The sequence below is a fragment of the Phalacrocorax carbo genome, chromosome 24, assembly GCF_963921805.1.
Source record: "Phalacrocorax carbo chromosome 24, bPhaCar2.1, whole genome shotgun sequence".
In the NCBI taxonomy this organism is placed as follows: Eukaryota; Metazoa; Chordata; class Aves; order Suliformes; family Phalacrocoracidae; genus Phalacrocorax; species Phalacrocorax carbo.
Genome location: NC_087536.1, coordinates 5,905,666 through 5,931,164, shown reverse-complemented (window position 1 = coordinate 5,931,164; position 25,499 = coordinate 5,905,666). Strand labels below are relative to the sequence as shown.

At 57.0% G+C, this 25,499-nt stretch overlaps 1 protein-coding gene and 1 long non-coding RNA gene across 6 annotated transcripts; one reads left to right on the top strand and one right to left on the bottom strand.

The window, feature by feature from the left end:
* On the bottom strand, positions 1-20,541 carry LZTS1 (leucine zipper tumor suppressor 1). Of its 2 annotated transcripts, none has more exons than XM_064472905.1 (4): positions 20,454-20,541; positions 5,509-5,993; positions 4,266-5,087; positions 1-2,948 (listed from the first exon to the last, which is right to left on the bottom strand). In XM_064472905.1, exons 2-4 carry the CDS (start codon positions 5,857-5,859, stop codon positions 2,283-2,285), a joined length of 1,839 nt encoding a protein of 612 aa, XP_064328975.1. In that variant the 5' UTR covers positions 5,860-5,993; positions 20,454-20,541; the 3' UTR covers positions 1-2,282. The 2 variants fall into 2 exon arrangements, with proteins under 2 accessions (XP_064328975.1, XP_064328974.1); XM_064472904.1 differs by lacking the exon at positions 20,454-20,541 and adding an exon at positions 19,798-19,925.
* Positions 20,542-20,558: 17 nt separating this feature from the next.
* LOC135317148 (uncharacterized) lies at positions 20,559-23,919 on the top strand. Of its 4 annotated transcripts, none has more exons than XR_010376252.1 (4): positions 20,559-20,725; positions 21,250-23,005; positions 23,179-23,296; positions 23,626-23,919. It is a non-coding gene; the product is annotated as an uncharacterized LOC135317148 (long non-coding RNA). The 4 variants fall into 4 exon arrangements; XR_010376251.1 differs by having other exon boundaries at positions 20,559-21,383; positions 22,272-23,005; XR_010376253.1 differs by having other exon boundaries at positions 20,559-21,383; positions 23,626-23,906.
* The last annotated feature ends 1,580 nt before the right edge of the window (positions 23,920-25,499 follow it).

The following is a 25,499-nucleotide window of genomic DNA, read 5'->3' as shown; positions in this document are numbered from 1 at the left end:
TAAGTTTTTAAAAATTTATTTATAAATAAAAACATAAAATTACCAGTAGTTTACATCAGTCACCAGAAATAACATCCAAAAAACCTGCAGAAAAAATAATTGGATGTACAGGCAGAGCCCGGCCAGCCGCGGAGCAGGCAGAGCGGCCGCGGCTCACACCGGGAGCGACACACCTGCGATGCGGACGGTCACACAGCGTTGTGCAAAGGCGGCACGTCGATGCCTCTGGGCGATCACATCATACAGCGCTGGCTGGGGAGGACACGGGGCTGGGGCGGTGGGGACCTGCGATGGTGCGGGAGGGAGCAGGAACAGGGCTGGGCAGGCGGGCGTGGGAATTGCTGGGATGGGGGCTGCGGGACAGGGCAGCCCGGGGGGGCTCTGCTCCCCTCAGCAGCCCGCGAGCATGTGGCACTGGAAAGCTCCTGGAAAGCTCTGGCTCTGCCGTGGGGTGCAGAGGGTGTGCAGAGCCCTCGGTGCAGGGCTATGGCTTGGATGATGCAGAAAATCCCTTCTGGCCTCACGAGCCAGAGCGGAGCCAGGTGTCGTCCTCTGTCCCCTGGTCTCCTCTCCAAAACGTCCTTCGGCAGGTCTGCGCAGAGGCTGGCTGACCCGACGTGGCCCTGACCTACAGCCGCAGGGCTGGAACCGGGATTTGAAGTTGGCTTTTCTCCAGAGGACTGTGGCTAAGGGTTGGCTTGTGCTGGGTGCCGGGAGTGGCTGGGATGTCGTGGGGCAGCACGTGGTGGGGGTGCTTGGGGGCAGGTGCAGAAGGCACAGACTGGTTTCCATGTGTCACCTTTACAGGCTGGCTGGAGCGGGGTGAAGGATGCTGAATTTTGCTGCTTGTGCACAGCGTTGAGCCCTTGGCCGAATTTGCGGCACGGGATCGTGCAAGGTGCCCCCCACAGCCCTGGGACGGGGCTTCCTGGCTGGTGCCCAGCTCGCTAGTGGGTAAACAAACATATTGCAGCAAAAATACCATTGCACTAGCACAAAGTGGTCTCAGCGGAAGACCTCCACCCTGGCAAGCTGGATGCCATCTGATTCCCTCCCGGCCCATGCCGAGCCGCAGGGGGACAGGAGAGTCACCGCTAGTGACGTGCAGTGGAGATTTGTTATCCACTGGCTGGCAGCAGGAGGAAATTTTAAGAGCTGGGGTAGAAAACAAAATGAAAGTGATTGGTTTGGGGTTTTTTTAACCACCTCCTGTTGATGGGATGCCGCGGACGTAAGGGCACGGGAGGAGATAAGGCAGCCCGGGTTCCCAGGAGGGACGGTCACAGCGAGCAGGTGAGAGCGTGTGGGGTGGTGGGGCAAACACAACTGATTTCCCCCTCGATTCCTCAGGTCAGACTGTGGCTTGGAAATTTCTGTTAATTCTTAAATCCAGTTGCTCGTTCAGCAGCTGGAGAAAAGGGACACTGAGCGTTTGTCCGTCAGAGCGGGGAATGCTGGGCTTGCTGTGGCTGTGCAGGTCTAGGGAGGAGGGATGTGCCGGTGCGGCCGTGGCCAAGGGACGGGGTGGGTGCAGGGTGGGCTGTGCTTGTTAGTGAAAAGTGATTTTGGTGGGAGCGTTGGCTGTAGTGAGGTGGGGGTGTGTGTGCAGGTAAGGTCCTTCCTGAGGCATTACAGCAGCCGAAGAACAGGAGAAGTGGACGTGCAGCCTGCACCGGTGGCAGGAGGCGGCTCCTCGGTCCCACGGCACCCTGGAGATCAGCATCGACCGGAGGAAGGTTAAGGAGGTGTGAGAGCAGCACAGAGCTTCCTCCGGGCTGTGAGCAGGGAGCGGCTGGAAATGTGCCGTGGCTGATTCCTCTCCAGGGCCCTGGCGTCCCCGGCCCCAGAGCCGTGCTGTCCCGCGATCCCTCCGAGCCTGGCACAGAGCATCCCTGGGAGTTTTGCATCATCTCGTTACCTGACGGGAGATTATTTGCTGAAGTCCTGTTCCCTGACCGCCCCCGTCGCCGGCTTCTCAGTCCTACAGGGGGCAGAAGGGATGCTGCCGAGGTGGCAGCGGGGGGCGAGGGGGAGCTGCTGGCACGTCACCATTGGCACAAGTTGCTTGTTCACCTCTGTAACACGACAGGCAGCGGAGGGCATCGCTGCGGTGCGACGCGGGGAGGGGAGAAGGGCTGGCGAGCTGGCCAGGCCACCAGCTCCGCTAATAAATACATGGCTCATCTGAACTGTACAAGGCGCGGGCCGAGCTGCGGGGCAGCGCTTCTTGCCTGGAAGAGACGCCCACCCCCGAGCTGCAAGGAGGAGAAGGCAGAGCTGGCTCAGATCTCGGTGGCGATGATGTCCTCGTAGGGGACGTCGGCACCAGGTATGTCCAGCTCGATGGGCTCCTTGCCGTCTTCCCCTGCGGCGAGCTGCTGGAGCATCTTCTCCAGGTTCTGGTTCCTCTTGTACATGTGCAGGTAGCTCTGCTGCAGCTGCTTCTGGTAGTGAATCACCTTCTCCTTCTCCTCCTTCCACGTCTGCCGCTCGTGCTGGAAGCCAGAGGTCATCTGCTCGTTGTTGTCCCGTTCAGCCTTCAGCTCTGCCCTCAGCCTCTCCACCTCTCCCTGCAGGGCTTGAGCATCCTCCACCATGGCGCAGGGCCTCGCCACCTCCCGGGCTTCGCTCAGCTGCTCCTTGAGGACGGCGAGCTCCGTCCGTAGGTCCACGATCTCCTGCTCCAGCAGGTTCACCTTCTCTCTCAGCAGCTCGGACTCGTTCTTCTTGCGCTGGAGCTCATTCTCGCACACCTCCAGCTCCATGGCTTTGGTGCGCAGGGAGCCCTCCAGGTCCTGGGTCTTCATCTCCAGCCCTTCCATCTTCACCCTCACCTCCTTCAGCTGAGCCTTCAGGCTGAGGATCTCGGTGGTCTTGGTGTTGAGCTCTGTCTGGGACTCCTTCAGCTGCTGCTTCAGGAGGGAGATCTCCCCCGATTTCTGGCACACCTGTGGGGAGGGATGCAGCACCCGAGTTAGGGCTGCACCTCGGAGGAAGCCCACGGTACCCCAGGCAAGCCGTGCTGGGCACAGCCGGCGTTTGCCATGCAGAGACCCTGACCGCGAAACCCCATCCAGGGAGATGCCCTGGCACAGAAGGCGATGCCCCAGCTCTCACGAGGGCTGGCGGGGACCCCATACTCTCCGTGCATCAACACCCCAGTGACCACAGGGGGCTGCTTGTGAGCATCCGTGAGGATTTAAGGAGCTGACACACCTCAGCTGAGGCGCGGAAATGGATGGTGTCGAGAAGTGCTCAAGCCTCCACACCCTGTCCAACACGTTTGCCGAAACCACCGCTGATGGCTCACACGGTCAGTTAAACTTGCTGAGCTTGTTTCGCAAGCAGACACCCAACTGCACCCGACACCCCGCAAAAGCATGGCTGGGAGCAAGGCATGTAAATCCCACTGGAGCATCCTGCTGGAGCCTAAAGCATGGCTGGTCCAGCTGCTCCTGGAGACAGCTTTTGGGGAGTTCAGCACCCGGCCGCTCGTGGTGGGACCTTGCAGCTGGAATTGCAGTAGGGCTTGTGAGCAGCCTGGAAAGGTGGGTCAAAAAACGCAAATAAACTAGAGATATGGAAAGTGATATGAGGAAGGAGAGGAGGTGAACACCACGCTCCTCGAAGCAGACTGGGCAACAGCTATGCTTCTCCCTCTACAGCTGCAGTGAAATGATATCGGTGTATGTTATTCGGGCAGCCGAGAAGGCTCACTTCTGAATTTTCAGCTGTTTAACGGTCTTTGTTCAGCGATACACAATCAGTGAGAAAATTAAGCTTAAGCAGAGAGTGGAAGGTTTTACAGCTCTCTAATAAATGACCATGGCAAGTCGCAGTAGTTCCTATCTACACGTGGGAAGGCAGCTTTACTGCTCCTCTGGGGCAGGCAGCCTGAAAAACCCTGTGCTGAAGGTTGGAAATGTTAAGTTATTTTAATGACTGGGGTTTTTTTTTAATGCAGTAGTTGTTCTCTTATAAGAGAAGAAGTGCTGAGAGGTTAAGAGGGTCAGTGAGACACTCAGTTATAACTTGCAGAGCCTCCACATGACAGACTAGGGCTCTCCTTGGCTTTAATATCTATCTCCTACAGCCTGGGCTTAATGCATGCACCATCACCTCCGTAGTGCTGCTGGATGCAGGTATAGAAATGGAGAGCAGCTCCACGGTTTGTTGCTGGTGCCAGAGCTGTCACCTTCCATGCTCGTGCTTTGCTTTCAGCATTGGCAGCCCAAGATACCGCTCAGTGCTCCAGTGCCACTTACCTCCCACTGAGTCTCCTCCAGCGCTGGGGCGAAGCTAGTCTTCTCCTTCTCGTAGGACCTCAGCTTGGTCTCCAGCAGGTTTTGCTCTTTCATGAGGTTCTCCAGCTCCTCCCGGAGCTGCTTCTTCTCCTGCTGCAGCTGGAACACCTGGAGGTGAAGGACCTGCTGCGTCCGCTGGGTTTTCTGTGAGGTTTGCTTGAGCTTGCTGTTGCACTTCTGCTTGAGGCCCTCCAGCTCTTCCTTGCAGCGCCGCTGCTTCTCCTCAAAAGCCTGGCAGGAGCTGACTTCCTTCTCCTCAAAGCTTGACTGGAGCTCCTGCAGCTCCCCCTCCCTCTCTAGCAGCTTCTGCTCCAGCTCCTGGATGGTGGACTCGTCCGTGGAGATGGGCGAACGGATGCAAGTGGTCTTCTCAGCGGCGTGGTGGTGGGGGGCTTTGCCAGGGTTGAGGATCTTGTTGCCCCCGTCAGAGAAAGACATGGCCTTGAGGCTCATCATGTTGCTGTCCTGGATGATGGCGCACTGCAAGATGTTGTGGGCTGAGCCCCCGAAGCGGCTGATGGGTCCCATGGGCGTGACGAGGGGTTCGAGCTGGTAGCTGCTGCTGGTGCTGTGGGTGGGGAGGCTGGACATGGAGTTCCTGCCGGAGTCGGACAGACCCCCCGAGCACAGCACCGGCTTCAGCTCCTGCTCCTTGGCTTTGTCCGTGGGGTGCAGCTGCTGGGAGAGGTGACCCCCATTCTCCGGGGAGGAGTGGAGGATGGTGCTGGACCGGGGCAGCACGGGTTTGAAGGCGGTCGGTCGCACAGCCGGCTTCTCCGTGCCCTGGGGAGAAGAGCAGAGCCCGTCAGCACAGCCGACACGTCACCTCTTTCCCGCCCTCCCTTCTGCCCCAAGGATGAGACCCCCGCAGCAGGGACAGCCTGGGTCTCCATCAAGGGCTGAAAGCTCAGTAGGATGCTGATGGCTAAAACTGCCTCTGTTGGGAGGCAAACGGCAGGTTTGGAAACGGAGGGATACGGATCATATTGTTGATCCAAATTCCCAAAAGCAGAGGGTGGCAGGGTGCCCTCAGCCCTCCCCGCTGCCTCTCTCCTCCCGCTTCCCCGGCACAAGCTATTTCCTCTGAGCCTTCTCCTGGACCAGGACCCAGGACAACCCTGTGGTGGGACCTGCACCCGCTTCGAGGGCAGACGCAGTCCAATGGGACACCCCCACTTCTGGGGCCACCGGGCCCCCTACTAACCACTTCCAGCTGACTGGGAAAGGGCATCAGCTTCTGCGGCGTGGGCGTCCCGAAATCCATGCCGCTCGTCCCGGCTTGGCTGCCCAGCTCCCCGCCGGCAAGCGAGGTATAGTCCGCTCGGTGGGAGCCGTGCGATTTCTGGCTGACCTTGATGTAAAAGAAGTCCTCATTCTTGCTGCTTTTGGAGCTGGACTTGTGGCTGGAGTCCTGGGAGAAGCCGAAGCGGAGCAGCCCGTCCGAGTACCTGTTGAGCTTTTTCAGGTGGGACGACTTGCGGAGCTTGTACTGGGAGGCTCGGCAGTGCTTGCTGTGGAAGCTGTGGCCAGAGATGAGGCTACTGACGCTGCCCATGCTGCTCCCGGGCGGGGGGCATGCAGCGGGGGGAGCGGAGCCCAGCTGAACCGCGCGGCGAGGGGTCTGGCAGAGGGTAGAGAGCTGCTGCTGCAATCATAGCAAAGACCTCGCTGCACCCAGGAGCTGTGAGCCTGGGGGAGGCAAAGATAGCAGGGTGAGCAAAAGCGGTCTGGGAGGCGGGCGCAATGCTGCGCCCACGGTCTGGACACGGGCAGGAGCGGGGCGGCTTCTGACAATGTGCGTGTGTAAACACGCGCCTCGCACGCACATTTGGGTACAAGCTGGCATCGGCACGTGAAACGGCTTGTGCAAAGGGGGTGTGGGCACACTTCCCTGTGTGCGCGCCCAGGGTCGGTGTGTGTCAGGCTCGGGGGGTGTGCGCAGATGAGCTGGTCGGTCCTCGGGTGTGTGCAAAGGGAGAGGGATGCTTGCTGAGGCTGATCCTCTGCTTCCAGCCCCGGGCTGCTCTTCCCCGACCCTCTGCAGAAGCCCCGTGTGAAGGAGGGCAGCAGATGAGGAAGGCAGGGAAGTGCAGGGCTTTGCCCAGCGCCTGGGGAAGGCTCCAGGAGCCCCCCGTGACCTGCCTGCATCCCCCAGGCTGGCTGGCACCGCCGTGGCATGGCCCCTGGCCAGCTGGGCGCATCCTGCCCTGCGCCTGGGGGCTCGTCGGGAGCAGCTGGGTACCACGCACCCAGAGGAGGCCAGGAGGATTATGAGACACAGGCGTCTCTAAAAATAAGAGGAGGAAAAGGGATTTGTAGTGGCTTTTAGGTGCCTAATAGGCACGAATTTCAACAGGCGCCTGTGCCTCCTGCTTGTGCCGTGCAGACGCACCACGCACGTCTCCTGACAGCCGCGCTCGGTGCTGTGAGATGCAGTCACAACCTCTCCTGCATCACCCTGTCACTCCCTGATTTCTCTCCAATTTTCAGTGCTCCTCTTAACCTACCTGAAAAGGGATGCTGCGAGGCTTAATTACGCTTAATGTCTGCGCAGCACTTAGGAAGACGAGAGGCGTTATGTGTGTGCTAAGTATTGTGATTACGGTTCAGAGGTATGCGGGGCTGTGCATTAATGCTCTTTGCTATGGGGGGAAAAAAAAACAGAAAGAAAAAATCCCAGCTCCTGGTGGCCTCTGCAACGTTTGGCTCCCAGTGTCAGGGCTATAATGGAGGTGCACCTTCCATCTAGGTAATTAAAGGGCGAGGTGGGGAGGAGGGGGAAGAGCCGCTTGTAGGCAGAAGTTAGTGCATAATCAAAATGAGCCAAATCCCGGTTGCACAGGATGATGAGATGGGAACTGTTTCTGCTCGCCGCTGGGCACAGAACAGCTCAAAGCTTCCACTCTCGGCAGCACCAGTGCTGTGTGGTCCAGCTCTCCTCTGGAGCCGCCCTGCGCGGGGCTCCCATCGCCCCAGCAGGCATCCTGGGGGTAAAATATCATCCAACAGCAGGAGAGCGCTCCGGGTGTGCTGGGAGAGGGTTGAGTGATGGAGGGTGCAGGCACGGTGTGCCAGGGCATCCTCGCTGCCTCATCCTCAAGGCCTAGAGAGTTGCTCCTATATTATTCCCTTTCTTGGTTATGCCCTGCCTTACACCGGGTCCAGTGCAGGCTCCTCTGCATCCCGAACAGGGTAACGCAAACCTGCGCTCATCCCTCAGTTTTGTTTGTTTTCTTTTTCTCTGTGCCCTGAGGACCCAGGTTGATGAAGTCTCAAGAAAAGTCCCAGAAAGACAGAATATCCGCTTTAATCCCTAAATCCATTTTAGGGAGATTAAGAGAAGTAAGTAAAAACCAAGGTCTGAACCGCTGCCTGGATGCTGATATGCTAAAAGTTATCGATGACTTCGGCTTCATTCATTTTTACAGGGTAAGAGGCATAATGTGTGCGGAGGGGGAGGAATCGCTGCAGGGAACAGGATAATTGGCGCAGGAGGCTGCTTCGCCAGCATGTGTTCCCGACACCACGCTTGTGTGTATGTGCCTGCAGAAGAGAAAAAGCAGTGTCACAGCAGCAAAGCTGCCAACTCTAGTGACAGCATCCCCGAGACAGCGCTCAACATGTGCGAGCGAGCCGGGGGGAGAGCAGCTGGTGTATTTTCGTACACCTATGGCAGAGATGTCGGGGAGCTTTGAGGTCTTAAAACATGGAGCAGTGCAGGGTGCATGGACCTGGTGCTCCGGGGATGCCAGGTTTGCTGTCCCCATCGCCAGAGCACCTTGCTGGGGAGCAACGGGGTCCCTTAGGTAGATGCACCCTTGGTTTCTTTGGGTGCCTGCAGGAGATAGAGGTATGGGGAGGGAGAGCTGGGACTTTCCAGCTTCTTGGCAGGAGGCGTTTCCATCAATCCCAGCCCTCCTACACATGCCTGAGAGGGTTGGGCATGTCTTTTTCTTCTTCTTCCCTCTTTCGATTTAGAAATGAACACTTTGAAAGCCGTGGAGGAGTTGGCATTCATGCACAGCGTTAGCAGAAAGAGAAAGGCTCTGGAGACAGCACAGTTGGGAGTGCACGAAGTGAGCAGAGGGCACAGGCTTCTGCTCCAGCTTTGGGGCACCTCCAAAAAGGGGGGACCAGACTTGTCCCCCTTCCTTGCTCAGCCTCTGTGGTACATGCTCACATCTTCCCCTGTGTCAAATCTAGTGACTGTGTGACTCTACAGGGAGCCAGATCAGTTTGCTGAGCCAAACAAAAACTAGTCATTATGTATATACATATATATTTAGATGCGTGTGTGGATATATATGTATATTTTAAGGGCTTTTGCATGCTTGGCAACAGCCACAGTCAGTTAGGTTAGACACATTGCAAAGTGTAAAAAGGGGGGGGGAGTAAAAGTGATACTGAGAGCGCAGGGTCTGAAAATGCCCCAGCAACGGTGGGTGCCCCGGCCCGTGCAGCTGTGGGAAGGGTGCTGGAGCTGGGGCGCATGCCTGGGTCAGCGGGGTGCGCGGCACCACGGCGGTGGGCACAAGCTCACACCGCGGTGAGCGGGGCAGGCGGCCTGGCTGAGCGTGTGGGTGTATCAGGGCTGGGTGTTCGTGGGGTGCGCTGTGGGTCTGTGCGTGCCTGCCAGCGCGCGACGGCGATGCCCAGCTCTGCCCCTGAAGCAGACCGCTCCGGCCCCCCAACCCGCTCAGCCCCCCACCCACTCAGCCCCCGGCCTCGCCTGGCTCTCGGTGCTAAATGTGATTACTTTGAAACGTGATTTGCCCTGTCACTCACCAATTAATGAGGACAGAAAGCCAGAAAAGACACAAGCCTTCCCCTCTCACTCTGCTGCCTCCGGCAAACAAGCCCCTCAAAGCTCTTTTGTTGCCGTGGTGGGGAGGGGGCCGGGGCGACGGCACGAGCCCCGAGTCGGTCAGACCCCCGGGGTGACCCTGTGCCGAGGGGCAGTGCCTGCGTTCGAGTCTGGCCCCGTGACCCTTTGCAGGACTTCAAGGGGCTGTTAACAAAGCCCATCGAGGTGGAGTGGTAAGCAGGGAGGTGTAAGGCTCCAGTGGTGATCGCCTGTGGGATGGACTCCCAGTAAACACCCAGGCAGCGTGGGCTAAACCCACGGGATCAGGAGCTGAATGCATGGATGCACCCACTCTTGATTTTGCAGAAACAGAGGGGAAAAAATGAATGGCCGCCCATATTCATTGCAGTCATGCCTACCCTGCAATCGCACGTGGGAGAGCGACTCTCCCCATTGCCTCCTTTCTGAATGGGCTGCAGGAATTTAGTCTTATCTCCTCGCAGCGCAGTTTCGTTGAAGCCTTTCCCTCTACCCTGCAGAGTTTTCACAGGCCGTTGCTTTCCCTCTGCCTTCCCTAGACAGGTCATCCTAGTAAGAGCCTTCGTTTCCCTCCAGGCTTCGCAGTGTTACTCTCTCCCTGCTGATCCTGTTCTTCTCCCCTTGGTATGTGAAAGCTTCCTTCTCCCCTGCGCTCTCTCGCCTACTCTTTTTCCCTTTGAATTATTATTCATCATTTCTGTGCAGATGCACCCACACATTTGGGTATTTGTTGGGAGATGCAGCGATAATACAGAAGCAGCAGCAGCTGCCAAGAGCCTGGATCCAGGAGCAGCCTCCTTCCTCTTTCCCTCGATCGCTGCCAGGTGATGTGCCCCTGTTTTACTCAGTGATTTGGGTCTTAGAGACACCAGGAATGTGGCCCCAGGGGAAAATGTGGGCATTTCCGTGGTAAAAAGCCATGCACATGCTACCTGGAGCATCTGACTTATGTTTTAATGAAGAGAACGGCTTAATCCAAAACTGGGAGTGCAGCAATCCCGCCGAGCTGGATTGTGACCTGCAATCAAAACTGGATTCTGATTTCAGGCCCCCCAACCCCCAAATGCTAACGAACACCAGGCCGATGAGACGGACCCACCCCAGGCTGCCTGAGCATCTGCCTGTCTCTGCTCAGACTTACAAGCTCAGCCCTTTCCCCATGCCCAGCTGGAACTGGGCTCTCCAAAACCTGCTCATTTTGGTCTCCAAAGAAATGGCAGCAGTAGGGCTTGGAGAGCCCCATCAGCGGAGCCGACCTTGCCCCCATCCTGTAATCTTCACCCTAATCACGCTAATGGGGATGAATTCAAACACCGCCCAGGCAGACGCCATCCTTGTGGTGTTCAATTGTGGCTCCGTGCGGGCAAAGGGCCCTATTACAAGGCTTTCATTCACTCTAATTCATTGTCCCTCGCTCACTCATTGACATTCATTGGGATCATTTTGATCGGAGGCAGGGAGTGAATTGAGTCCGAGGTGCACAAAGCATGCACCATGTGTTCTGCCCTGATTTGCCATTAGTGAAGGGGGACACTCCAGATGAAGAATAACCAGCCTCAATTACATGTTACATCCACTCTAATAGCCCAGGAGTCCATCACACTTAATGTTATTTCAATGAACACTAAGAGAATTCACACCCACTGGCTGGTGCTTGTTAGAGGAGCCAGCAGTGGCTTTGGCAGGGATTTGGGTGGGCTTCATGCCAGCGCAGCAGTAGTAGGCTGTGCGGTGTCTCTGCCAGTGTCCCCCGGCAGCTGGGCTCTTACGCCGTGACCGGTGATCCTGCTGCAGGCCCTGGAGGTGAAGGTGCAACTGCTCAATAGGGAAAAAAGCAACAAAAGGGAATCTGCATCCGTTTCAAAGCTCATCGGCAGCACCAACCGCTGCCTCTTCGCACGCAGCTCCTGCGGGAGAGCGGCTCAGGTCAAGGTCACTTACACCCCCTTTCCTCCTGCCAGCCAACACTGAATTCAGCATCAGCTTTGGGGAGAGCTTGAAGGAGCTGCGTACACCTCTCCCAGCCATCCAGCGACCAAGGCACCAACCCTGACTGGGGATGACTCAACAAGTGGCTTTAATGGGAGAGCAGGACAAAATCATCCCTGGATGATGTAGGCGGCACTGAGGCGACCGGCTTGAGCTACGTTTGGGGAAGCCAGTACTAGAATAAGAGGAATTTCTCAAATTAACAATGAATCATATTGGCAGAGCGAGCTTCAGAGGATATCGGCTCAACACCTGCTGTGCTGTGCCTACTTCTATAGTGTCTGGTCCCTCCATGGGGAGCTGGCAGCGTTTCCCTGGGCGGGAGCCCTGGCTGAGGTGGGAGAGGCTCCTGTCCCTGCCCAGGGACGATTGCTCAACCCACAGAACATCGATGTAAGTCAGCAAAGTCCCATGACTTTCAACGTCTGCGTTTCTGCAGAGCCTCACGCTTTTTCTGCAGCAAATGCTTTCTGGACAGTTAGCTCGAGCACAAACCAACAGCACCAGCAAATATATGGGCTAGGAAAAGTGATGTATTATTCTTTCTGTCTCCCTAACAGGGACTTAGAAGTGAGACAAACCATGATTGCTTGGTGCTGGTGGCCAAAAGGCTGTAACCTCCACCAGCAGGCATTTATTCCCGGGAAAAGCTGGAGTTTGCCTTGGCAGCCTGGGGGGGAGTTACAGCTCACAGGGAAGGCAGGAGATGAGCAAAGCGACCTGCTGGGAGAGGGCTGGGGCAGCATCACCGATCCTCGGGCTCGGCAGGTCACCGAACGATGCGGCGATGGGGGATGAAACATTGCCTCCTTAACCTGCTCCCACCGGCCAGCAGTCAGTGGTGGGATGGTGCTGTTAAAAGAAGGCCGTGCTGGGAAGCTGATAGCCCCCGGCCAGCCCGCAAGCACCGCTCGTGCCGATCCGGGGGAGACGGGGCTGTTTACAGAGCCAGCCTGTGTTTCTGTGCACAGAGCGACAAGGGATTTCTGGTGCCGAAACGTCCCGGCTCTCCCCTACACAGCTGCAGTTATATTAAATAGCTTCATACGCAAGCAAATCCAAACAGTGTTATCAGGAGCAGGGCTTGAGACAGTCCCGGCCTCCCTCCTACTGTCCCTGTACCTCCATCCGACCTTGGGAGGGATAGTTCCCGAGAGGAGCTGGCCCCATACGATGCCCTGCCCTTGCTGGATGCAAGGCAGGGCATCGTGGGAATATCCCAGCACTTCTCTGGGAGCCTGATTCTCCATTTTATTACCACCTTGGCTTGGTCTAGAGCATTTTATGCTCTTGATGTCATACATTTCTGTAAGTAACCCTCAGTCCTACCCACGACATCCCCAGCTCTCCACTCAGACCACAGCCCAAATGCTTTCTCACTCTGTTTTAGGTTAAATGCAACTCCAGGAACCCTCCAGCTCCCAACCTTCACTTGACCACACGCGAAGACACCCCACCTGTGCCACCCAGAAATACCCGGACCTCCTCGCAGCTTCATCCCCGCTCCTGCCAGCAGCCTCACATCACACGGATTTTGGAGCTCGTCAGTGATTCAACAGCCAAGCACAGCACCCACACGAGTCGTATCAGTCATGCTCCCGGTACAAAGGAAATGCTTGTATGAGACATAGTTAAATATTCCTGGGGTGGAAAGAAAGATCTTTTCAGCTTACTTAATTCCTAAGAGCATCTGGATTTTCCCACTAATGAGCAACTATCACTGCAGTTAAAGCCCTGCTAATTGGAAACTCAGAAATGCTCTGGTCCTTGCTTTTGTCCTTCGCAGGTTTGGGCACACCTGAACGGCGACGCCGGTGCCGGGGAATGGCCACCACCTCCAGGCCGGCAAATTCACACCCCTCCCGTGACAAGCACCATCGTTCCGTGGGAAACAGCTGGGTCAGCGCCGAGACCCTGCCGTGCCACGGCACCCTGGCCACCAGCACCCGCTCAGCCTCCGCCGGCTGCTCGCAGGACCCCCTCTGTTAACGGGACGAGTTTCGGGGAGGGGCTTTTGCAGCCCGGGGATGCTGTCGGGGAGAGGATCCTGTTCCCAGGGAGGACCTTGCAGAAGGCACCACCCATGGCAGCCTGTCCCCGGGGAGGCTGGCAGGTGCAAAACGGCCGCTCCTTCCCTCGGAGGAGGGCGAGGGGGCCCTCGCACCCCCGTCGCGGGTTAGTTATTTTGGGAACCGTCTGGGGCTGGCAGCTGGTGCCGGGGTGGGTGACAGCTGAGCACGGCTTTCACTTGGAATCTGCGAGGCCCCTTCTCGCGCATCTATTTCCCACCCTGTAAAACACAATCTGCCAGGGTGTGAGCATGGGGGGGGCATCCAAAAAAGCTGGTTACGAGGGACCGGCTTGCCCAAGGCACAAGGCAGCTCAGGGTCTCTGTACATCTTGCAGTGTGGTTGGGAAGTTGCAGAGATGCTGTCCTTTAACGCCTGCCTGCGCGGCACCGACGCAGGGAGGTCTGTGCCTGGTGCTAATCAGCGTAGCCGCAGCCCCTGTCAGCAGCCCGACCGGCGAGGTTTGGTGTCCTACACATCTCCCACGTGCTTTCTGTTGGGTCTAATTGATGGAAAGCGTTTGCCTGTCCAGCTAAAAATAGCGAGAACTTCGTGTAACTTGAGATGAGCCCTAAACACTTTTCCTCCCAGCTTTCCGCTTCCACAGGCTTTGCACGTGTCTTGCTCCATCCCCTTAATTATGCATAAGAATAATGAGGGACAGAGCATCCGTTTCTCCCAGGTTATGACAAGATGATAGCACCAAAGGTTTCTTCCACGAGCCGGTCTCTCACCAGCCACCGGGAAATACCTGGACTAAGGCTCTTTCTGCTGCAAAACTCCCCCAAGAGCACACAGGGGAGAAGCATCCTCTTCAAGTACAGGGAAAATTTAGAAGTGGAGCTGTAGGCTACCATGGAGACAGGGCTCTGTTTGCAATCGTTTTGCCTTTTGTCTCTCCTCCTCTCCCAAGCGGTTGAAAAGCAGCCAGGAGCATGGCCCGCATTGCCTTCCGTGCTCCTGCTGGCCACAGCTGCCCAGCCCACCTTCCCTGGCTGCCGTGTAAGTGCTTAGGACGCCCAGCTGGGTCGCCTCTCTGGGTCCTTCACCTCCTCCAGCCTTTTGGCACCTCCTTGGTGTATCTGGGGATCACAAAGCAAATCTGTGCTGCTTCTCTCTCAGCCTCGTTGGGTTCACGTGCAACGTGGACCCGCCATCCTCTCTCCCTTGCTCTTTGCTCACTGGTGGTGGCCAGGGAGCTGAGGCTGTCAGCAGCCAGAGGCTGAGGTAGGGCTGCTTCTCTTGGGACATTCTCCTAAAGTCATAGGCTGGAGACTGCCTGCTGCAGTGGGAGGCTCCAGCTGCGTCCCTAAGAAACGGGAGGGGAAATAACTGACCATGACAGCAGCTGAAAACCCTCAGTCTCTGTCCTTAGCAGCAAGGCTGTGAGTATCAGAGGAAGAATTTCTCTGAGGTAGGACCTAAAGGTCTTCCATCAAAGTAAACTTCTCCATGTCAAGTCTATTCTTGGCCTCACGGCACCTGAGCCCCAAAACTAAGCTGTGTGTTATTTCTGTGCTGTCCTTCCTTGTTTGTGATACCAGTTATGCTGTGGTTTGTCTAAATGCTGGGTATTTTTGTACCCTGCATGATTCTCAGCCAAGTGGGAGCTGAGAAAAGGCAACTTCTGCGTGTTGACGAAAAGCCAATCTCAGACCTTGCTGCAAAAAGCATCTGCTGCGCTGCCGCTGTCTTCTCATCCTTCACCTCCCTCTCTTGCTTTCCAGAGTGTTACGTGTCCCCATCCCTGCTCTGCTCAACCAGGCTTCAATGCAGCAGCCGCAGAAGGGAAAAAAAAAAAGGCAAATTCAGTTCTCGCTTCCTATTTTCCTCCTCCTCTTTTTTCAAACTTGGCCCATTGTGAAAACCACCCCTTTAATGCCTGGCTGCCAAATGGAGCAATTTTCTCAAAAGAGAAATGTACATCAAAGTTGCAGGGAATATTCAATTAACCTTTAAAGGAGATCATCCATAACTGGTTCACAGAGATGTCATTTAATTATTTAAAAAAATAAACACAGGCAGTTGCATTTCAGAGGAGCATGACTTGAGACAGTTCTGGCTTTTGCTGCTGCTACCACTGATATCTTGCTAAAAGGCAATTAAATACCTACACGTTTCTTCCAACTTGGGTTCTGAGCTAGAACCTCTGACATAGTTACCTTTGCTTAGGCAATATGGCAAGTGGCCAAATTAATCCAGGAAACCTCGATAAACTTCTCTTAGAAAATGCCATTGCTGGCAAATAGCCCCGTGTCATTGCACGACGGCAAGTTAAGATGAGCCTTTCGGAGGCTTTTTCTCTTCCAGGAAGAGGGGGGCAAGCGCCCAGCGGCAGCCTCTCGGCTCCCAGACCTGAGCACTGACGATGCTCTATAGGGGAGACATGCTTACCTCTCCAAAAGTCAGAGGTCCAGGAGATAAGGCTCTTTAATAAATGATTAAAAATCCTCTTATTCTAAGGAGGAGAGTGTGCACATGCATTGCTACCCTCTGCTGGAAGGAGCTGGCTTTCACAGAGGCCTTAAGCTGCTAACGAGATAAAAGGAGATTTTCTTTTAGCTCAGGAGGAAAACTTCTGTGTGTGAGGAAGAGGAAGGTCTGAACCGGAGGGCTGCTGTTGAGAGGACCCGGTTGCAAAGCAGTGCAGGGTCAGTGTTCACTCCTGCAGCTCTGGAGTAATCCAAGCACTGCTTGTGCAACAGGGTGTCCTCCTTCCCCTAGATTTTGCTCTCCAAAACCAGGCAACGTCCATGTGTGCACATATTCAGGGCTTCCCAGAAACAATTTGTTGAGCCTTCCTACTCAAGGGGGGGAGCTTTTCTTAATGTGAGCAAGCATAAAACCCCAACAGTAGAACCAATCTGTGTAGGAAAGACTTTGTGACCCACGTGCCAAATCTTTGTACATTCCCTGCTATTTTTAACTAATCCCTAATGGCAACCGTCCACTTAGGTCCTGCCCGCTCCCGGCCGCACGCCTTCACCGCTGCTCTCCCTGACCCGGGGGCCGCACGCTCCACATCTCCTCCCCGCACGCTGCCTCTGCTGCTGCTCGCTGTCCCTGCCCGCAGAAGGGCTTTCTGCAGCCTTATACCTACAGGTCTCCTGGAAAAAAAAACCCATGACAGCAAACCCAAAGGCAGCCGGTAAACATATACCAAATCAAAATCAAATAAAATAGGCAGCGGGGGGCTTTTAAGACCTTCTAAGAGAAGGAAATATTTATAAGCGCGTGCAAGTCGGTGGTTGGGTGGACTAGAAAAAAAAAACCCTCCAAGTTTCCCATCAATGCTAAGCTTTTTCTAAGCGCCGGAGGATTAAGGTCCCATGCCTCGGGATGCAGGGCATGGGCAGCGCTGCCCGAGGAAAGCCCGCGTGGCTCCGTTATCGAGTGGTACACGGTCCTGTCCTGCCTCTGCCAGCCTGCGCTGCTTGGAGGAGCCATTATCGCACCCGTTTCCTGCAATGGCTGCAGTGATACTATCTTTTCACACTTGTCCACGCAGCACCTTACACCATAGCCTCTGAGCACTGCCGGGATGTCTGTGGGTGACTGAGCGTCCTGGGGAGCGAGCCTGGAGCTCAGCTCTTGCTGTCGGAGATGGGGATGGGTTTTTGAATGGTCTCAAGGAAAGCAGGTATGCAATTCAGCTCTCGACCGGGTTTTGTTCCCTGTTGCACTGCAGCGGCTGCTCCACGGCTGCCCACCTCTCTGCATGCCGCAGATGCCTCACCTAAGAGTGTGCTGAGCATGACTGTACCTGCCCACAGCAAAATAGAGGCTTTCAAAGAGGGGAATAATAGTGGTTTAGGGCTAAGGATATCATCAGAGCAAGGGCTGCGGGGGACATGGGACGGGAGGGCAGCAGCACCTTGCTGGGGCAGCATCGCTGTCTCTGCCGGGCCCCGCTCTGCAGCGGAGCATCTGCAAGGGCTGGGCTTTCCCCCGTCTCGGTGCCATGGCCCCTCTGCCCAAGCCTGGGGTGGGGGCTGCCCCGTGCACCCTCGGTACGGGAAGCCTGCCCTGGAAGTCCCTACGCCTGCTTCGGTGGCTCGCAGGGGAGCTGGCTTCTCTTGAAATCTCATTTTCCTGCCTGAGTTTCACATTCATTTGCCTCCCACCGCTCCGCAGCGCAGCCTGCCAGGGAAGAGTGACTAAGGGGTGGGTGGAAAAGAACGACTCAAGACCAATTTAGCAGCCTGCGGTGCCAAAAGGAGGGGGTCACCTGTGGAGCAGGAGGGACACCGGCACAGCTGGGGGCTCCGAGGGCGAGGGAGGCAGCCCCTCGCGCGTGTGCGTGCTGCGGGGCTGCGGCTGGAGGCCTGGCAGGGAGCTGCGAGCATCCCCCGTAGCGTGTGATTGTGTTCCTGCGTGCACTTTTGCAGCTGCCATTAATTGCCCCCACCGCTGATTGCACCTACGATTCTTTGTCCCACTGATTAATGGTCCTGGTGATTAATTGCACGGGTGATACCGCAAAATGGCTAGCGGCGGGTTCTGCAGACCCTCGGAAAAGCCTGGCTGCAGGCGTAGGTGCGAGCCGGGCACGTCGGCGCAGCGTGACACGGAGGGGCTTGGGGAGACGGTGCGCGACGGTGCATGGCCGTGACTGCAGGCCAGTGTGGGAGGCTGGAGCCAGGCGAGGAGCAGCCGGGCAGGCTCTGCCCTGGCAGTGATTTCAAAGGGAGGTTAATCAGCGTCTGGAGTGATGGTATCAGGAGGACAGATAGTGGAGACTCACAAGGACTTTTTCTTTCCTGCTCATATTCCACTTGCTGCAGCCTTCAGTGAGGAAAACAAGCTCTCAGGAGGAATTTGGACAGCCACGGTAACTAGTGAGGGGACGGCAGCCTGCTCGGGAGAATGGGTCAGGTGCTGGTCCCTCTGTGGGGAGCACACAGATCACACATGCAAGGAGTTCACAGGTCTCAGCTCTCTTGTTAACACAAGAGAGAGAAAGAAACGCCCCCAGCGCCGCTCTGCTGGGACAGCCTCGGCTGAGGAGGGGCCTGGCACTGCTGGAAGGGGCTGACGCTGGGGCCAGGGGACTGGTAGCAGAAGGGGACAGTGGGAAAGCAAATGCAAACTCATGGGGGAGAAAGGGGTTCGTAGCAGGGATGCAGTGGTACTGCTGCTGCAGGTGGGAGTGAGGTGTGTGGGCACAGCCGTGCAGGTGAATCAGGGCTGGGGGGTCTGGATGGGAGCTGTCACGCCTCCCCCACAATCCTGGGCCAACTTCTGTGTGCGGGTCCCTCCTGCCACACCACTGGGAACCTGTGCCCGTGGCCAAATATGCCCAAACCGTGAGAAAAAGCGAGTTGCTCCCTGCAGAGCCTGAGCAGGCATCGAGCCCCTTTGGAGACAGCACGGTGCAAACTTCTCAGCCAGCAGAGCAAAGAAGGGAGCGCTGGGTGTCAAGCCTGGGACCCCGCTCCCTGCTTGCTCCCAGATCTGCAGCGCATCAGCGGGGTGAGAAGTGACAGCTGCGAGCTGACTTCTGCCACAGCCACAGCCAAGCTTGAGCACTGCTTTTAAAGACAGAGGCTAATCCCTGGCTTTCCAGGACCTGGGCAGGCACCCCCCCCCGAGAGCCGTGCATCCTCCGGTCAGCAGTGATCTCCCTCCCACGCATTTACCTGTGTCCACAAATAAGCACAGATCCTGCAGCCCGCGCAGCGCGCACCCACACCAAGGAAAGCATCGCCAGCCCTGCCTGGCCATACGTGCGTGCAGCCAAGGAAAGGCTACAACGCTTCCAGCGATACCTGGCTGCACACTCAACACGCAACGATACCCGCATCCAGAGAGAATTAGTATTTGCACGCAGAAGCACCCGATGCCCACGCAAGCCTCCGTGCTTGCTAATCCTCTTCCACCCCCGCTGCCCACCGCTTGCTGCCCCTCCTACCCCACGCACACAGGCGCTACCGGCAAATAATTTCTCCCACGGGCAGGCAGCCCCTTTCCCGAGGGTGGCTCGACACCGACAACAAGCCAAAGGCATCCGCTCCTTTCTTTCTCTTCCCGGAGAGTTTGGGGACTGTGTAACCAGAAGCAGCCTGAACCAAGGTGCTGAACATGCAGAATTTTCTCGTTGCCTTGAAAAGAAGTTTTCCAGACTTTAGAGGGAAGTGAAAAGAAGGAGCTGAGCCCTGTGGGAGCTGCTGGCGGCTCCGAGCTGGCAGAGCTCGCAGAGGGATGTGCAGCCCGGGGATCGCACCGCGTTTCAGCCGCTCTCCGGGGCAGCCCTGCCCGGGGGGGCTCGGGCAGCGGCTCCCACCCTTTGTGCCCAAACCCCGCGCCTTGTCACCGCAGGGTCGGGCCGGGAAGGGTGCTGTGCTGTGCTGGGCACCCCCGGAGCCGGCTGTGCCCCCGGCGGAGGCGCCCACCGTGCCGGTTAACCCCTAAAGCGACGCGCTCCGTACCATGCTTGGGGGTAGGGGGGGGGAATGCCGGGAATCCCCCCCCCCCCCACCCCGTCCCTGCCCCTCTGCCCGGAGGACGGAGCCCCCCGGGCAGCAGCACCCCGGCGCCCTGCAGCGTTCCCCCCCCCAGCCCCCTCCATCCCCAGCCGCCGGGTTTCGCCCACCTCGGGTGGCCGCTGCCTCCTCCGGCCGGCGGCGCGGCGCTCGGCGGGGCTCCCGGTGCGGGCCCGGCAGCAGCATCCCCGGCGCGGCGGCGGAGGAGGAGCCTGGAGCCCCGCACCCCCGCATCGGCCCGCCCCGGCGCAGCCCCCGGCCTTTGTGTCCCGGCCCCGCTCGGCATCGGGGGGGTTGGGGAAGAGTGTGCGTGTGGGGGGGGTCCTGTGCTCGCTCTGAGGCCGGGGATGCTAAAGGAGAGGGTGAGGTGAGAGGTGCTTTGTGTAAACGCGGCCGGATTCGGAGCGTCGGGGCGTCCGTTCCTCCCCGGCGCTGGGATTCAGCCTGGCGCCTTGGAAAGCTCTTCGGGAAAAGAGCCGAGAGCCCAGGGAAAGCAGCCAGCAGCGAGGGAGCTCGCCCGGCCGGGAAAGGTCTGGGCTGATGTTCCTGTTTTGCTTGATTCGGAGCAGGGACTTGAAGCGGAGTCTCCGATATCCCCCGTTTGGGGTGAGCGGCGGGCTGGGCCCGGGTGTGTCTCACTCATGCCACAACTAGTCCTCGCAGCAGAAATACGGACACGTTCCCTGGGCCTCTGACCATGGGGAGCCAAACTGGGGCTGTGGCCAGAGCCGTCCTGGGTGCACCTGGGGAAACTGAGGCACGGTACCTGCAGACCTACTCCAGCTGCAACGGGCGCACAGCTGCGCTGTCAGGTGTCAGCAGAGGAGTCTCGCCTTGCTCAGCCTCATGCTCAGTTAAGTGGCTTCGGCTTCCGCTGCCAGTGCCCGTGTGCGTCTGTTTATCAGGCAGAAAGGCAAATAAATGCAGGACAAGGGGGAGCTGAGCCACAGCAGCCTGTGCACGGGTGGCTGCTCCCATCCCGGCTCCAGCTTTGTCAAGCCTGGCAAGAGTTTGCTCTGTGCACAGCCCTACCTTCAGGTACAGAAAACATCCGAGAAGCAGCAAGCTGTGGTTGGTGCAGACTGAGGACCATCTGTGGGGCTGGGAATTGCTGTGCCGAGGTGCAGATGTGGGGGGGGACCATCCTCCTGACCCCTCCTGGCCTTGCCTTTAGTGCTGAAGCGTAGGGAGGGATGCTTTAAACAGGAAACCCTGAGCACCTCTGCTAAGTCACCTTCCTGAAGCGATGCAGGCTGGGGCTCTGGTACCGATTTCTGTAGTGCAAGCAGGCTTTGCTTGCCCACAGGTAAAGCCCATCCTGCTTGTGCAGATGTGATTTTTCCAACATCAGGAGCAAGCCGAGCAGGTACCCACACGCACTGTGGCTTTCCAAGCACCAAGCAGCGTTTGGTGCACCCCGCTGCTCCCTGGTAGGCTGGAGCCAGGCTGGAGGTGCAGTTATGTTCCCACATCCCTTCCTTCCTTGTACGTCTGCCCCCAGGGAGATCTGTTTGCCTCCTTCTTCCTCACCTAGTCGTTAATCTCTTCCTACACGGAGGCAGGTTTCCCGCCTGCGTGCGCTGAGCAGGCCTGTTTGCCATCGACGGCTGACGCAGCGCTCAGGAATTCGCTGGGTGGCTGGCAGCACATCTGGACTTGCCCCGTGCACGGCGCTGCGTGGCTGCGTCCCGGTCAGGTATGCAGCGAGGGAGGCTCCCCCTGCTCCGGCACACACCTGCGCCACGCCGGGGAGTGGCCGGCAGCTCCCCCGAGCCCTGCGTCGGCTCCTGCCCTTCTCAGTGCTGAGCTGGAGCGGGGTCGGGGAAGATGGGAGCGCCAGTGTGAGCTGGTACATCACGGCATGTGTGTGGCTGTACGGCAGGAGAGCTGCAGCCATTCCCTTCCCAAGGTCGGCGTGGGAAACCATCCTGGGTACAGCATTAGCGTGCACGTCCCTGCGCGCACACGCTGCCCCAGCAGCAGTGCACGGGGAGGCAGGTGGGCCCAGCAGGACCCCCAGGAACGAGAGGACAGCAGGTCCTCAGGGGCAGGGACTAAACCAGTCTCAAACTGGTCTGTGCACCCATCAGCCGGTGGCTCCCCGTGGGACCGGGCTCGTGTCCCACGGACGGTCACGCCACGGTTGCCAGCCTTTGGCATGACTTGAGGAGAGCAGCTGGGGCTCGGCGCTGGGGTTTGCTTTGCTCCCACTGCGGGAGCCTGGCCGGCGCCATGTGAACGGGCAGGCGGTGTGAACCGGCGCAGCGAGGTCTGCTGCAGCCCTGCCTTCCACCGGCGTGCGCCCGGATCCCAGCCCTCAGCTCCCACTGTCAGGGCATTTGACACTGAGCAAAAATAGTTACGCTGGGGTGGAGCACGGGAGAAGCGAGGTTTTAGCTCTGCACAAACCACAGGGCTTTGATTTATGGAGCTGGCGCTCGGCAGACAGGATCCACCCCCCTGCTTTTTTTAATATTGTTTCCTGGCAGCTTAGTTGGTTTCTCTGCTGATTTGAGCAACGCTCCCACAATCCTGCGGGTGCCTCGTTGCCTTGAAAGCAGTCAGCTGGAATTTGCTATTTTAGGACCTAAAAATTGAAGAGAGGAAGAGGAAGAAGGAAAAGGAGAAGGAGAAGAAAGTGTATTCATGGGAGAACAGAGGAACGGTTTATCAGGATTTCACTCAAGGGGAAAAAGCACAAAAAATAAATTATGATTCATTTTCAGTTGAGCGGAGCTTCGTGTTTCTATAGTAAGTCGTAACAAAACAAGGCGGCAAAGCCAAGCAGTTATTTGTACCAGATGGGCCAGCGGTTGTATCTGCAGCTTTTCAGGAATCATCCTGACTTGGGCAGATTTTGCAGCCAGGAGCTCAGGAGTTCACCCATCACGGAGGGGTCAGGGTGGCGGGGGGGGCCACAACCCCGCTGTGTCCCTCGGCTCTCCCTGGCTGGCTGGGGGGGGGGCTGCGGACCCCCAGCTTGTATTGCCGCCCCGTCGGCCTTGTGCTGGAGCGGGTCCTCCTGGGCTGAAACTCGTCCTCCCCGGCTCATCCGTCCCGTTCATGTCAGCGCTCGCCCCGTCTGCCGTGTCCTCGCCCCCGCAAACGGGTCTGACTACGTGGCGTTGCCTCACCTCTCCGAGTCACCTGGAAGCTTTCCCAGGGCAAGGGAGCCCCGGAGAGTAATAGCAAAGGACCCTCACGGAGATTTGGGTTATTGAGGAGTGAGGGGAGAGCACCCAGCCCCTGCCCGTGCGGGGGGGCGCTCGGGCAGATGCCCGCCTGCATCCCAGGGCAGGGGGCTGTCCTGCCAGTGTGGTGAGGAGCTTGGATCTCCCCAATGCTGGGAGCTGAGCCCTGGTGAAAGACCTCCCTGCAAACATGCCCGTCTCCTGCCTTCATTAATGGAGCGATTAATAATTCCTCCAACAAAATCCAACAACAACAAAAAAATTTAAATAATCCACTTTTCGCACCCTCGCTGCAAACAGGTGATGAAATACCAGCAACTTGTTTCCTTGGGGTAAATTGGAGCAGCGAGTGGATGAGATGCTCGAGTCTGGCACCTCCGGCTGCTGCTGGCAGTGCCAGGACCGGCACAGGTAGTGGGTGAGTGAGTCAGTCCCTGATCCCTTGATGCTAGTCTTTCTTAATCACTTTGTATAGTCATCCTGGATACAACCCTAAGTGAATTTGCATGGCTAGATTGAATAAGAGTCCCTTCTTCCTTATATTTTAGGATAAAGGTTAAGCAGCAATGACAAAGACAGGATTTTTTCCTCTTTTTTTTTTTTTTACTAACAAATTATTTACAAATCCATTGAAATTGGATATAATTTAGTTCATACTAACTTAATGCTCTGTTAGGGTATTTCAAGATAATAAGATCAGTGATAAAAGCAAGAACTCGTCGTATTTAATGACTTTTTCCCCTACAGAGCTATGAAGCAATATTGGAAGAGTGAGGCAAGCCTGGGAAAAGGAAATGAACCCACAGAATGCTCTGGAGGGTTGGAGGGCTCAGATGGTACCCGGAGGAACAGGATGAGGATGCTGACAGAATAAATAGTACCTTTATTTTTGCACATTAATTTTAAACAGCGATACAGGCACCAGACGTGAAGGCAAGGCGGGAGGTGCTGGTGGCACAGGGAAGGGGTATCCCTCGTGCTGGGGCCGGCGGCCGGGCAGGCTGGGCCAGGCTGTGCCCAGCGCAGGGGGGTGTCACGGCCACCTGGGTGCCGGGGGCAGAGGGGCTCTGCCTGCACATGTCCTGCCTTGCTTCCCAAAACCTCACAGCCGGCTATTTCCCTTCTGAGTGGGGAGAAAGCGTGGGCAGGTAAAGCCGGCTGCGGTTCAGCTTGCACGTGAGAGCGCTGCTGGGGGGCTGCCCAAAGTCCGAGCCTTTCTGTGGGTGACAGAGTGGGGACTCGGGGCTGCAGGGCTGGGGTGCGCCCGTGCGACTGCTGAGCGCTTGGGAGCATCAGCCCTCATCCCCCCCGAAAACCAGCTCCTTAGTACAGCGTGAGCTGAGAAATGCACCCCCCGCAGTAGGATGGCCCTCCCTGGAAGCGCACACCGCCCGCTGCAGGGAAGTGCTGTGCTTGGCCCTGCCCAGGGATTTGGAGATGAAAAGCAGCAGAGGATGAGTGTTTGGTGGTTGATTATTTCGGCTGGGCAGGTGGATTACAAATGACAATTAGCCTGTGAGCCTGCCCGGCATTATCGCGGCGGAGCTGCAGGGACATGTGCGTGCTCACATGGGCTGTCTTGCAGAATAGAAAAGAAGCCGGCTCAGCCATCCTGTTGGTGGGTAAATACTCCGGTAGCGATCTGCGAGATAGCGAGAGAGGAGCCCATGTACGTGGCCAAGGAGGATCTCGGCTGGTGCTGGTGGTGGCTACTTATGTGTCATGCGGGCTTTGCTCGAAGCTTTGCAAGGCTGTTGTGCAGGGGGTGATGCATATTAATCAGCTCAGCCCCGCTGTGGCCAAGCCACCAGCTGATATCCCTGACGTGCCCGTGATATTGTCCTCATTGTGCTGCACAAAGCGATTTCCAGCCAGGGCTGGGGATGTTTCTCGTTTTGGTTGAGGTGGAGGGGAGAATCCATCCAGCTAAGCCCCTCCGACCATACCCTTCCTGACAGGGTTTAAGGACAAAGTGAAGCGACGTGGCACCGACACGGTACTTGTCAGCACTCCTCTGCGCTCTCTCCTTGCACGCTCTGTAATTTTAGGTAAAATAAAGCCGGTCAAAGCTGGAATGAAAAGTAAACCCCATGTGGCTTTCCCTGCCTAGCAGCAGACTTTCACTTGGTGAGTTCAAGCCTACTTAGACCGGCCTTTGCTCTCGGCTCCCTTTCCTGGAGCCCCGAGAAGCGGCCAGAAGCCCTGGTTTCAATCCCAGACAGTTTAGCAGCAAAAAACGCCAAAAGGTCATGAGAAAAGCAGATCACATCTGAGCTTATAAAGGCAGACTGAAACTTCCTCTTCCACTTCTGGAATTCATCCACTCCTTTCCCATTAAAATTAATGACAAGAACACATCTCAGCTCCTTGGTAGCTCTTTAGCCTCTCCTTTGCTTGATGCTAAAATAGAGACAAGCCCAGACTATGTCCCCAGAGCCTCAGAGCAAAGTTTGCTGTCACAGTTAAACAAAGCAGCTTCCTCTGCCCGGCAGAGTTGCAAAACAGCGATAAGTTGCTGTGTGGTTCTTGGTATTGATCTGCAATGCTAATCTGGACATCCTGGTCACACTGCAAAGTCTTGCTTGTTTAGTCCAGATCTCACGCAGCAACCGGGAATTCTT